Source organism: Haliotis rubra, unplaced genomic scaffold (assembly GCF_003918875.1).
Source record: "Haliotis rubra isolate DU_JTF1 unplaced genomic scaffold, ASM391887v1 Scf225, whole genome shotgun sequence".
Lineage (NCBI taxonomy): Eukaryota > Metazoa > Mollusca > Gastropoda > Lepetellida > Haliotidae > Haliotis > Haliotis rubra.
The window spans coordinates 1,153,364-1,168,143 of NW_025766281.1; the positions used below are offsets into that span (position 1 = coordinate 1,153,364).

A 14,780-nucleotide genomic window follows, 5' to 3' on the forward strand; every position below is an offset into this window, starting at 1 on the left:
ACGACAATCATCACTACACAACTGTACCAAATAACACGACCTCTTGTTCACGTGTGCCACGTGCCGCGCCTTCTGGTGGCCGAATTTCTGGCATGTAACCGACCTTTAGAAATGTCAGCACAAATGAGACACACTCCATGACCGCTGTTTACCCACCGACAACGTGGTGCCGTTCAATATCCACGGCTTGGGGCCTACGTGAAGCCCTACCAGCCCCGAACAAGCCATGTATCTGTGGTCAGTCAATATAATCGTGCTAACAGTAAACAAGCTGACCCGAAAAGGTGTTACAATGTTTACTGTTTACCCAGTCACGTGACGACGGAGGATCTTGGTCATCTTCAGGCTGAGAGGGAGTTAGGAACATGGGCGCGACTAAAAGCCTCAGTGAGCTGATTCAATATCATGAAAAATATTTCGAAGCTGACCTTTCATGTTAATGCTGATTTCGTTATTGGGGGAAATAACAAGAAATACAAGATGTAGAAATTGCATAGTATCATGTCAAATTTGTATTAAGTATATAAAGTTTGAATAATGTGGTATATTCCATCATTACTATATAAAGAATCCCATCATCATCATTTGAAATTCCATCTGAGACAAGGGCAACTAACCATTTTGTATAACCTGTCAATATTCGACATAAGGGAATTCACGGGGATCTTCGAAATAATCACCATACAATATTAGGATAATTCGAAGGTTATCCCAATATGCACAGTGAGCTTCGTATAAGACGAAGTTATCACCAAATAGATCTACAGATATTACGGAGTGATCACAATGTAAATAGCGAACTGACGAAATACCGAATTTAGCACCACATGACAACTAATATCGCATATCACGAATGTGTCATACTGTGAACAGAAAAGTTCAAATATAAACAAAACATTACCATGCATAAAGCGAAGTTCGTACATAACGAATTTATCATCGTTTAAAACGAAGTTCTAATATGACCAAGTTATCACAAAGTGTGCAACGGTTGGAAAAAAAAATCACTGATGCCAATGATCGATATATCCAGAGATAGATGTATCACAAATAGTGGCATTTGAGATTTGTTTTCGTTCTTGTACACAAAGACAATCTTGTTCCATTGACATTTATCCAAGAATAGGGGGGGGATATGCCGAATTTCTTGCCCCACTTTTAATACAAAGGACCGCGAAAAGACTTCTTTTCTCACAACCATAATACTAGTAATATAAAGAGTCCATTAACATTGTTCCACATTCCACTGTGAATGTAATATACTGATTTTATTTCGTTCCACTGTTGGATCCCAAATTTATATGGTATATCCGAATGAAAACGCCCATCTTGCTTTTATATGTATCCGTGTATGTCAAACACATGGCGTGGCCGGAGCCCCAAACATTACAGAAATCCATCCACATGTTTTCACTGACTTCATTCCCAGCTCCCTGGGGATCATACACAAGAGACTGTAGCCGTCTCCCACACCCACGAAGATGACTTCCACACAGATTCGAGACGATACTGTCATGATGCTACATTATAAGTATAAATACTCTAATGGCAGTGGATTAGTCTGCACTCGGTGTTCATTCTCAGCTTCCTGGGAAGTATACACAAGGGTCTCCAATAAAGGTCTCCAAGAAATGGTCTCTAAGAAGATGACTTAAGGAACTCAAATCTAGATTTGATTTGGCTCGCCAACATATTGCTCTGGGCTCCAGTTGGATTTTATTAGTATTTTACATTTTTAACAAAGGCAACTTTATTTTTGGGACTAAATATTAGTTTTAAGGCATAGTCTTAAGACATAGTCTTAATGCACAGTCTTAATGCATACTATTAAGGCACAACCTTAAGACATTGTCTTAATGCACAGTCTTAATACATACTATTAAGGCACAGCTTTAAGCCACAGTCTTAATACACAGCCTCAAGGCATAGTCTTAAGGCACAGTCTTAAGGCACAGTCTTAAGGCACAGTCTCAAAGGCACAGTCTTAAGGTATAGTTATATGCTGGCACTCGTCATCGTCAAGGCAGTGATAGCCAGGCGGATTTAATTTAAGTAATAAGGATTAGCGGGCACATCCCCCTTATCTTGGAAACATCGTACGGACCTTCTGACGTATGACGTACCCCGTACCCTGTTGTGCAGTGACGAAATATACACAGCGAATATTGAAACAAAAACCAACATAACAGAATAAACTCAACAATTAAACTCCAACTGCTCAACTCTATATAAGAAAATTTTGGCTTGAGACAATACACCGCGACACAATATCCTTTGATGGATTATTGCTTTGGCAAGATGACAGGATAAGGGACACACTCAAACGATGACATCACATCCTGACATGCGCTATGAGCACGCCGGTTGGTTCAGGTTGACATTGTTCCTCAAAACATTCAAAATTTGGTGGATAGGTCGTATCGGTCTTTTCGAGGTCACACGCGCTTTTGAAGAATTTGTCAACAAAATAGTCACTAAATATTCCAATATAAATAAAATCAGTTACAAGCGTCATTCAAACGAGCACATTTCAATCTTTCAATCGACGTCACTTCGAATTCCTGACATGCTCAGATGATTTTTTTCTCTCGGCTTGGAGTGGAAAATACCCTGTAGTTTCTGATATTTATTGATGATTCAGTTTCTCAACATAAATATTTCTTGATGTAGATTATGCATTTCAGAATCATATTTTCTCGTATCAAGGGAATATTTTGTATTTCATCAATTTCGTTTTTTGATCTCACTTTTCACATACACCCAGCACTTGCAATGTTGCAAATTCATCACTGGGTTTTCTAACCGGAACTGAACCTTGAACTGAGATCGTCTTTTGTATAAACCCGACAGGCCATTCAGTTACGTGACTAAGCCACGTCTTCTTCAGGGTAGGCTGACAGTACGTTGTCGTAAACACTCATCTTGGATGAAGACGTCTGCTCGAAGGTCATAGGTCGCTTGGCCGACGGGTACACGAGCGGCTGAGGTTCCGGGATATCAATATCCACAGTACGGATTCCCCCTTTGGTTTGGACGTTTGACGACTGATGCGAGCTGGAAGAGGATCTAATCTGAGAATGGTAAGCGGAAGAGGAAGTTCCTGCTTGGGTAGACAACATCGGTGTAGTCTCTGCTGGGTTGTCGTAGTCGTCGTCGAATCCATACCTGATTGAAGAGGACGTGGAGGAGGTGCCCCTCACGGGGTACACCTGGACTGGGTACTGTGGGTTTGGGGAGGGAGGGGCGTATGCTGGCCCGAGGGGGTGCTGCATAGGTGGGGCATACACTGGACCCGACGGTTTGTATATGGGGGTCTGGTTAGCGAAGCTGTTCTGTTGACTATACATGTGGGATTGGCTGGAGTGGTGGATTGGTATCTGGTGAACGGTATCCATGCGAGGTGATCCGCCAGATGGCGCTGTTGTCACATAACTGGAGCCTTCCTTCAGTTCCGTATCCGGTGACAAGGTGACGTGTTTTTCTAGAGTGCGGCCATTTCGTTTAGAACCTGACTCAGACCTTTTCAAGGAAGATGGCTTCTGGATGACTGCATAGTTGGGGATCTCCTCCACCTCACCCTCTCCCTGCAACACCAACATCAAGATATCAGGTCATAAACAGAGTAAGCAACACATGAAAAAGGTGGACTTGACAATAGAAAGGTGAGTATGATGTCCGCAGTGTCCACCACAACATACATTGATATTCTTTCCTGGTCTCTCATACACCAGACAACATGGCTACCAACACATGCATGTCATCTCAGGTCTATTGAGAATGGAATGAGAGTGAACAGAATTTATGAAAGATTCAACCCTCAAAGTCGGAATGTAATGTAAGTTATTGTTTTTTGTATTTATTTATATAAATTCTCTTTGCATTTTCAGATAGTTGGGATGTAATGTAAGTTTGACTTACAAAGTGACACATTAAATGAGGGTAAGCCGTGAATTAAATATTGGCAATGTGATATTCATTTGTCGTCGGGGTCATGAGTCAAAAGAGGATCAGTTCGCTATGCAGAGTTGTCTCCCGTAAGGCTATGTTGAAAGGTTCGAATCCAGGTTCATCAGGATTATGTTTTATACGTTTGTCAGCATGACACTCATCTCCGTGGGATTCCCCTTAGTGTGTCCCCGAACCACAGTTTTTCCCTCACGCATTTCTGCAATACTAAAGACCTGAATTAAGCAAGTCTAGATTTCCTCAGATTCCGAATCTGCCCTCTCTCTGGGAAACCTTTTCATTAGAAAAGGAATTATTTGTTTCTTTCAAAACTGTATAGTCTAGATTTCCAAACTCAGTAAGCGTGTAGACCGGCGTCCATGTGGGATTTGATCCAAATATTAGCTCCCACGATAAAACCAGTCATAAATTTGATATATATTTCTGGACAATCGAGGATGAATGTGAGAGTTTAGTTTTGCGCCGCTTTTAGCAATATTCCAATATATCACGGCAGGGACACCAAAAATGGGGGCTTCACACATTGTATCCATGTGGGGAATCGAACTCAGGTCTTCGGCGTGACGAGCGAACGCTTTAACCACTAGGCTACCCAACCGCCCTTAATTGAGGATGACGCAACACAAGTCACAAAATCCAATGAGAAAGTAGCCATGTTTGGGGCTATAGTATTTTTTGTCCAGGCCCCGTTTGTGATTATGCATTGATGCTAATCTTAAACAATACCACGGAAGTAGTTGTATCATATACTTAGATGTGTTTACTATAGATTTACTTTAAAATACTCTGGTTACTAGTATTCCTTGCATTAAATACAGATGTCTTACAAGTTCAGAATCCAGTCAGTCGCCGTTTTGTCTACAACGATTTTATTTAGGAGAGTGTAACAGGAAGATATTTATTGTATGAATCAGTACGGGTTAAACTGTGAGCCTGACAATGGCGCTCGGAGTGGGCACATGTTTTATCGATATAACGGTATTGTAAGGTTGTGTGGGGTTTGTTTATTTCTGGCGGCATGTTAGTGGGCCATTATCGTGACGCAGCACGGAACTCAGAACTCTTGGAGACTGAAATAGTCACCAGTTGGCTGGCAGCATCCCAGAGATGGGGATGAACACTTCTTGAAACTCACAGCCAAGAAACACCAACTCATCAGGCATGTTGCTTCCGTAACAGTAAATTACCTTCGTAGAGTCAGCGGTATGGTTCGTTTGGGTTTGTTTCAACAGCCACATCGTTGTTATGGCGTTGCTAGGGGCAACGTTTCGGTGTTGATATTTCCTGTCTTGTAAACTGGCATTTTTTGAGTGGAACGGAATTTGAACATGGCGGTGATTGATGCAACACTTATCCCTGAAGATCTATCATGATGTTGTTAGTTAATGTGATTTGGCTTTTTACGTTTAGTTTTTATGTTGTATCTATCGGCCGGAGAAAGTCATGTGACCTCGTTACTAGCAGTATAACCTTGTCTGACCTCGGCGTCTCTTGAGGTCGCGGATCTCCTGCTGAGCCAACAAATGCGTTATAATTATACCACTGTCTAAGTAACTCCCCACTTCCGAGTGTGAAAGGAATGTTAATTTCTTTGAAGAAGCAATTACTTGCAACGTTTGTCTTTGACGGAACAAATATTTATAAACCTAAACCCACTGTTTGAAGGAACACTCTTTAATACACCTTGGCAAGGGTTTTCAAGGGACAATGTGATAAAAGTTAAACACATTTTGGGCGTCACTCAAAACAGTCATTACTTGCTGAAATATGGTGTACTGTCCAAATCTAATTGGTCGGACTGAATAAAGTGCTCCTCTCACCAGTAAAGGTGTTCGCTATTATATTGGTACGTGCTAAATGTTGAGGTATATTTTCTGTGTATTTATATATTTGTCAACACTTCCGCTTCAGGAGGAGTCGATGTTAACGTGAACAAAGTATTTCCGAATCTGCACATGTGTTAGATACACTGTGTATAGAACATCGCGTATTTGAAGTAAAAATAACTTTGTGTAGGACATCGCGTATTTGAAGAAAAAAATAACTTTGTGTAGGACATCGCGTATTTGACTAAGGGATAAATTGCGAGTAGGACAACAGATTGGTTTCAACAATCTCAAACATAATTTTCTGGGAAAATATATTCTTTTCGTTAAAATTCCAAGCTTATAAATGAAACATTTTTCAGAACGGAGGCGGTGTAGAACTTTCATAAGATGAGGCCGCACTGGTTAGGTGTCACAAGGGCAGGTAACTGAGACGGGTAGTTTACAGGATGCAAACGATGACACTTGGGAGACCATGAGTGAGTGAGTGAGTGAGTTTAGTTTTACGCCGCACTCAGCAATATTCCAGCTATATTACGGCGGTCTGTAAATAATCGAGTCTGGACCACACAATCCAGTGATCAACAGCATGAGCATCGATCTGCGCAATTGGGAACCGATGCCATGTGTCAACCAAGTCAGCGAACCTGACCACCCGATCCCGTTAGTCGCCTCTTACGACAAGCATAGTCGCCTTTTGTGGCAAGCATGGGTTGCTGAAGACCTATTCTACCCCGGATCTTCACGGGTCTGGGAGGCCATGACACGTTGATGAGGTGATGGTGAACACCAGCATACAGTGACTCGTGATACAGTCTTGAGTTTAGATAATGTAGATAATAAATTGGCGTTGTGGACCCCAGACGAAGTAGAAAGTTCAGCACTAATCTCTTGGATCCCGTCACCCCTATGGGTATCTCACTGACCAGTGCATGTACTTAATAAATGGGGCCAGCTTGCCAGCTTTTCAACTCTATTCCTACCCTGGATACTTGCGTTTTGAAGGCGGGGCGTTTTAGGGGAGTAGCAATGAGAGGAAGTACAGTTATATAACGTTACTCACCCCCATCCAGGTCTGGGTGAACACGTCCTGGGTGTACCGGCAGCAGTAGGCGTGGATACAGAGGAGGAGGAGCACCATCAGGCCACACCCACCCAGACCCACGAAGATTCCGCCCACCGATGAAATACCACTGCAAGAGATAACAGTATTTGGTTACAGTTCCAGCAACAGAAACTTACAATGTATGAAATAATAACGACAGTAATGATTTGTTTGTTTGTTGTTTTACGCCGCACTCAGCAATATTCCAGCTATATGGCGGCGGTCTGTAAATAATCGAGTCTGGACCAGACAATCCAGTGATCAACAGCATGAGCATCGATCTGCGCAATTGGGAACCGATGACATGTGTCAACCAAGTCAGCGAGCCTGACCACCCGATCCCGTTAGTCGCCTCTTACGACAAGCATAGTCGCCTTTTGTGGCAAGCATGGGTTGCTGAAGACCTATTCTACCCCGGATCTTCACGGGTCTGGGAGGCCATGACACGTTGATGAGGTGATGGTGAACACCAGCATACAGTGACTCGTGATACAGTCTTGAGTTTAGATAATGTAGATAATAAATTGGCGTTGTGGACCCCAGACGAAGTAGAAAGTTCAGCACTAATCTCTTGGATCCCGTCACCCCTATGGGTATCTCACTGACCAGTGCATGTACTTAACTAGTGGGGCCAGCTTGACAGCTTTTCAACTCTATTCCTACCCTGGATACTTGCGTTTTGAAGGCGGGGCGTTTTAGGGGAGTAGCAATGAGAGAAAGTACAGTTATATAACGTTACTCACCCCCATCCAGGTCTGGGTGAACACGTCCTGGGTGTACCGGCAGCAGTAGGCGTGGATACAGAGGAGGAGGAGCACCATCAGGCCACACCCACCCAGACCCACGAAGATTCCGCCCACCGATGAAAGACCACTGCAAGAGATAACAGTATTTGGTTACAGTTCCAGCAACAGAAACTTACAATGTATGAAATCATAACGACAGTAATGATTTGTTTGTTTGTTGTTTTACGCCGCACTCAGCAATATTCCAGCTATGGCGGCGGTCTGTAAATAATCGAGTCTGGACCAGACAATCCAGGGATCAACAGCATGAGCATCGATCTACGCATTTGGGATACGTTGACATGTGTCAACCAAGTCAGCGAGCCTGACCACCCGATCCGGTTAGTCGCCTCTTACGACAAGCGTGGGTTGCTGAAGACTAGAAGATTCTAACCCGGATCTTCACGCGTCTGACATATCAACACGAGAGCTCGGCTTGCCTGATTATAGCATTGTTATTCAAAGTACATGTAGAAGGTTTGCTCTCTGAAATGTAAAGTTCATTACTGATGTGTGAATGTCGTTTAACGCCGTAGGTAGTGACAAAAACCAGTGGTTGATAGTATGAACATCAACTCATACAATCGGGGTACGAGGATACACAAGCAGTAATTAAGTGAACCGGATCACCCGAACTTCTTCATTCGGCTACTAACTGGAACTCATTCTGACACGAAGTAGTAAATGATTCCAAACAGAATTAATAATCAACAATAGGTATTAATAACTGGTTTATGACTGTTGATGCATGTCGAACATATCAGATGTTTTTTATTATTTGTAAATTAACGTAATATTCAGCAAGATGTTAAGGAGTTACGGTGTGGCTTGCATCGTCTCCGATGAATTTTGGTAATGCCACTGTCGAATTGTTTTGGGAGGAATCTCGAATTGATGCAGATTCGACCCCTAAGAGCATCCTGGCACGTTTAAGGAGCATAACTTTGTACAACCTCTTGCGTTGAGGGAACAATAGAATGACGTCACAAGAAAACGCCTTTCTCTTGGGAATGTGTTACTGTCTAGAGACGCCCACCCACTGAGTGAAGAGTTCTCTAAACACGCATGCCGTCTCCATCTTAATCATTTACGCCTTATCGTGCATGGGCAGTCTTTGTTCATGCTAGTGGTGAAACATTGTCTGAATATAAAACATCCAATTATCTTGAGTGAGTGAGTGAGTGAGTGAGTGAGTGAGTGAGAATAAATATCCTATATCTTGAGTGAGTGAGTGACCTTTATGCATTGTTCAAACACTATTGCTGAGGTGCCACTGCGTGTGAGAGTTGCGTGGGAGGGATACCCCTACTCCTAGATGTTTGATGTTTATCTCTTTGGCACAACACACGTGCATAGGTATGGTGATGGAAGACACGAGAGACGACTGGATTCTTAGATTCCATTCCACGTTCAGCAGATCCTGACACAACAAGAACAGCAACTATCAGCGAATTACGCAAGTAATCCTATGGTTGTCTTCAACATGCACGTAACCTTTTCCCACGATTATACAAAAACATCTTGGGTTGGGTTTCAGCAATATTGCATCAATAACAAGGCGGGGTGGGGATCTTTGACCAGACTTTGACCAGACCAAAAGATTAGGATAGATTGGCGGATCCATCGCGTTAACATCACCCTGATATGACCGTGAAAGTGGGTTAATTTAATTTATTCACATATCATTTGTCACAAATTGTCTGTTTACTAAAAATGATATTTACAATATTATACACAGAAATAACAAACCGGTTTAAAGAACCATATCAAAACCTCCCCCAACATAACGACAGTCATGGCGAGATGCATATTTAAATGCACTTATTATTATTTTTATTATTTACCCGGCCTGGTGCAATAGTATGAAAGGGTTTGGTTACTTAAAGTCTGCTTCTGCTTCATTGCCATTGGATAATATTGGAGAATATTGGTATATTATAATATCCCAAAATATAGCAGTCGGCGCCAGTTCACCGTACGGCTGATCTGTGAAGCAAGTTTCATGAATACAAATGTCAAAATGCTTTCCACATAAAAAAACCCTCTACAGTACGTTTGAAGTTATGCTCTAGAAGTGAGCACTACCCTCATTAGAGTAAAATTCACATTGTCGCCATAAAAAATCATCAACCCCCACCCCCACCCCACCCCCCAAAAAATGGAAATGGCAAATAATAAGATAAAGAAAAATAAAAAATAAAAAGATATCCGAATCTACAAAGGACACCAGTTCATGATAAAACTAATCTTCATAACATGGGTTATCAACAATTAGCCGAAGGTTTAGAAATGGAAAACAGACGGCTGACAGACAGACGGACACGCCAGTCGCTATATTCCCCCATTTTTCACCCGGTGGGGGTAAAATATTTCCCACAAATCAATTCGACAAGGCAGCAGCGGGCACATATTCCTCATGTCATTCCAATTCCGTGTCAGCTCAACACAGATGAGTATCTGGGCATGTCGTGGGTGGATTTAGGTATGTGTATATATATACATGTACATGTATATACACAACAGCTGTACATAGCTGGGTGACTAACGGCTCGCTCACTAACAGGGGAGTATACGAGTTTATCATACCCCGACAGTTTGATAACATACACTTTTCACTGGAATAGACCCTTATCAATCTTACACTGTAACGCTTTGGATAAAACCCGTGTACAACCAACCTACAGCTGACACAGCATCTTGAACAGTAATCACGGTCTAAGTATAGTTCAACGTTAAAATAAGATAAGATATTGTAGACTGTCTCTAATGTTTCCATGTTAATACGCGCCAGTGCCCTGTTTCACAAAGCGATCTTAGCGCTAGGACGGTCGTAACCCTATGTTAAAGTATGGGAGATACGATAGTCGTAGCGCTACGATGGCTTTGTGAAACGGCCCAGTTTGCTATACAAGAACACGGATCGACCGATATAATGTTAGAGTGAGTGAGTTTGGTTTTACGCCGCTTTTAGCAATATTCCAGCAACATCACGGCGGGGACACCAGAAATGGGCTTCACACATTGTACCCAAGTGGGGAATCGAACCCGGGTCTTCGGCGTGACGCTTTACCCACTAAGCTACCCCACCGCCCCGATATAATCTTAGAGCACATTCCTGTTTGTCAACATATCAGATAATACTCCCGAAAACATATCTTCTAGGAAAGATGGTATTCATCTTCGAAACCTAACATTTATTTGGTTCATGATTTGCCTGACAGCAGCGAATCGTAGTTCCGCTGCAATGCAATGTTAAGCTCTTGTGATCATGTTACTACTAGGAAAGCGGATGATGAATATATCCAATATAGCCTATGGATGTTTTTGTAGAACTGAAAATGAAGAAAACCTCTGGGTTCCTTCTTTTTCTTTCATGATTAAAGAACAGTTTTGTTCTGTAAAATATGTTTTTTCATAGACAAAATGTTAGTCTCGGAGCGACGTGTTAATGTGCTAGGATGGGGTTGGGGTTGGGGGTGGGAGATGGGGCATGGGTGGTGAGGATGGTGATGCTTATCTCCATATATTCTAAACCCTCCCCCTTGTCTGTCTCCCAGTCCCTGAAACACATTGTTTTCCCTACTGCCTAGCCATCTCTGCAATTCGGGTCCCTGCTCAAAGGGTTTCAGACCGCCTCCGTGGTGTAGTGGTTAGAGCGTCCGCCCGGAGAGCGGAAGGTCGCGGGTTCGATCCCCGACCGCGTCATACCAAAAGACGTTAAAATATGGTACTTGTTGGTCCCTGCCTGGCGCTCGGCATTAATGGGTACAACAAGGACTGGTCGGCTCGGAGTCAGTATAATGTGTCTGAGTGGGGTATTCATGCTTCAATGCGGTATGATATCTCAGTGGGCTAGCACTATAAAACCAGCTAAGTCTGCGCTAGTACAAGCAGCCGCACATACACATACACACGCATGCACGTCGTCATATGAGTGAAATATTCTCAAGCACGACGTTAAACCCAATTTCACTTCACCTCACCTCAAAGGGTTTCAGCTGAGGTAAATCTGGGAGTCGAACCCAAGACCCAAGGGTTGTAGTACGACTAATACCCCATCCATACGACCCAATTTGCTCACTTTACACATATGTAAATATACTTATGTGAGCAACTTTGGTCGTATGAACGCATTTGCTTATATGCAAATTTTACACACATATGTAAATTTACACCTAGCCAGCACTAGGTGCAAATTTGCTACATGGTATAAGTAAAAATTTCTCCATGTGAATGTTCAGGGGCAACTATAGGGATATGACTGCCGTCAATGGAACCTGCACAGTTTGGAAATCCCCATCTTTCTTCAAAGCCATGAATAAAAAATTTCAATGATTCTCCTTCAGGAAATTTGACATAATCGGGAAAAAAGATTTTTCATGATTGCTTCACGCATTTGATGAATACAAACACATACCGTTGATTTTCCTACACCAAGGAGATGTCCAACTCTCCTGTATTCAGCCGATGATGCCATCCAATAGATTGCAATCGCAACTTTCTTGTGGACGTCAAGTGGTTCCTCTACTGTATTTGGTAAGGGAGACAGATCATCTTTCAGTCTATTACATATCAGATGGAACGTTTCCTTTCTCATTCCGAAGTTTTCAAACCAATCTGTTTCGCTAGATCGATGTAAAGCGATGCTATCATACCACTGTGTTGATCTAGGTTTTCTTCTCATGCTCCTGTCAGTGGTACATCCAAGAATCAAACCCGAACACTGAGGTCAAATGGCAGCTGTCTGTTTCTGCGGTGCATTTGCAGTCTTACCCTGTCCATTGTTATGTCAGAAATGAATGTTTTCAATGATGTTTTTTCTGTTTGCTTTTATGTCACCCTAACCTCGTATGAATGCGTAGGAAATATACTTTTACTCATCTGTGTAAATTTGCTTACATGAGCAAATCTACATATATGCAAAACTTCGTCGTATGAATGGAGCTTAAGGAACGCATCTCCGAAATCGAACGTGCCACGTACAGCACTGATTGTGGAGAAAACATCTAGTTCAACCCAAAGCTCTTAAAGTACCATCTAACTCTGAAATTATATAATGTATCCGAAAATCAACAAAAAACAAAGCCCCCGAAACAACAAAAAGACAAAAGAACACCTCTTGAAATAGAAACAGAGCTGTACCTGACGACTGCAACAAACACCGTAATGAACGTTCTCTCTTGCATCTGTAAATACTGAGGACTTGATCTGTTGCGTTAGGTGTCTGTATTTACGATATGGGATTTATACAGTCATTATGGAGTTAGACACTGAATGTGGCAGGAGCGAGACAAAGTCTAGACAGTGATCATCTGTAATGACTCAATCATCCCCACCATGTCTGTCTGAGATGCAAGAACGATGTTTATCAGGTCGTGGTGAAAGTAACACTACTTATATCCAAGCTCAGGTCAGAATAATGCTGCTAGCCACTGACCAGTGAATGGCCGCTGGAGGTCAACTTGTAGTGGATGGGAGATGAAGCAGAGGTCAAGGTTTGACCACGTTTTGAGTGTTCTTAAAAAATAAACGTATTAACCGTGTATGACAAACATACAGTATTTGACAGCTTGCAGTTTGTTTGTTGTTTAACGCTGCACTCAACAATATTCCAACTACATGGCGACTGCCTGTAAATAATCGAGTCTAGACCAGACAATCAAGTGATCAACCGCATGAGCATTGATCTAAGGAATTGGGATACGATGACATGTATGAACTAATTCAGCGAGTCTGACCACCCGATCCAGCTAGTCACCTCTTACGATAAGCAGGGGTACTGAAGGACAGTTCTAGTCCGGGTCTTCACGGGTCTGACAGCTTTGGCGTTCCGACGAATCAGTGACGATCCGGATCTGGACGATTTACAGGGATAATGGGTGAGGAGGTGAGGTGAGGTGAGGTGAGGTGAGGTGAGGTGAGGTGAAATTGGGTTTTACGTCGCGCTTGAGAATATTTCGCTCATATGACGACGTGCATGCGTGTGTATGTGTATGTGCGGCTCCTTGTACTAGCCCAGACTGAAGCTGGTTTTATAGTACTAGCCCACTGAGATACCATGCGGCAGTGAAGCATGAATACCCCACTCAGACACATTATACTGACTCCGAGCCGACCAGTCGTTGTTGTACCCATTAATGCCAAGCGCCAGGCAGGGACCAACAAGTACCATATTTTAACGTCTTTTGGTATGACGCGGTCGGGGATCGAACCCACGACCTTCCGCTCTCCCAGGGATAATGGACCACAGTTCAGTAGTGATATAAAAGAATTTCAGATGGAACTATATTGCCTGTTGTCACTGCCAGACTGACTAAATACTTACATGTGACGTCACATATAAATGCGCATATTCAAGGAAAACCTGTGATGCTTTAGAGATACGTGGGATGATAAATATCCTGCATTGTAATAAATACATAAATGACTCACTAAATAAGATGGGTCTTTTTCGAATTACGGGATATTTACGGGAATGGGGTCTGTGACTTGGACTTTACTATAGTAAACCTTTAATTTATGTGGCGCAATATTCAAGCAGCTCCAGCTTTTGGTGGCTGTATTTCAAAGCTTGTCAAGTGCTAACGAACATACTCTTTCAAGATTCAAAAGAGCATAGTATGAATTGCTCTATAATTGTTTGATGAAGTTTATAATATTCAAGTTTTTTTTATAAAAAACGTTTAACAAAAGATGTTTTTTTTTATGACAGAGATGAGGACGGCATCTAAATTTGAGTATATATGAAATATTTACAAAAGCAAATTGAACCGGGTGTAATACAAGCTTGAACACGAAATTACAAAAAATAAGATTTATGCAACAACACGGCATGACCAGGTAGTATTGGTGTAAAAAAAATCAGCATACGCCCAAATAGTTTTATATCAACCCAGCGTGCCACTACACGTGAACTTAAGTTTAGGCGAGATAAATATATATTTTCAATATCTTTGTTGTTAATACATGTGGTACCTGGGGTGTATGTGCCATTACCATGAACCATTAAACTGTGTTATAATCCCATTATGATGATTATGTTACCGACAACTGAGGCGAAGAGACTATAACATTAATTCACTGGTCAATAAAGCAGGG

General features: G+C 42.2%; 1 protein-coding gene across 2 annotated transcripts in view; it reads right to left on the reverse strand.

The window, feature by feature from the left end:
* Positions 1-483: 483 nt before the first annotated feature.
* Positions 484-14,780, reverse strand: part of LOC124277666 — a 38,672-nt gene continuing 24,375 nt past the window's right edge. Inside the window, exons 2-3 of one of the 2 annotated variants that reach the window (XM_046713395.1) lie at positions 7,641-7,770; positions 484-3,584 (exon numbers count right to left, since the gene is read on the reverse strand). In XM_046713395.1, coding sequence (XP_046569351.1) covers positions 2,868-3,584; positions 7,641-7,770 — 847 coding nt within the window. In that variant the 3' untranslated portion in view covers positions 484-2,867. Of the gene's footprint in view, positions 3,585-6,855; positions 6,976-7,640; positions 7,771-14,780 lie in introns of those variants that run through there. The other variant, XM_046713396.1, reaches the window with a different exon arrangement.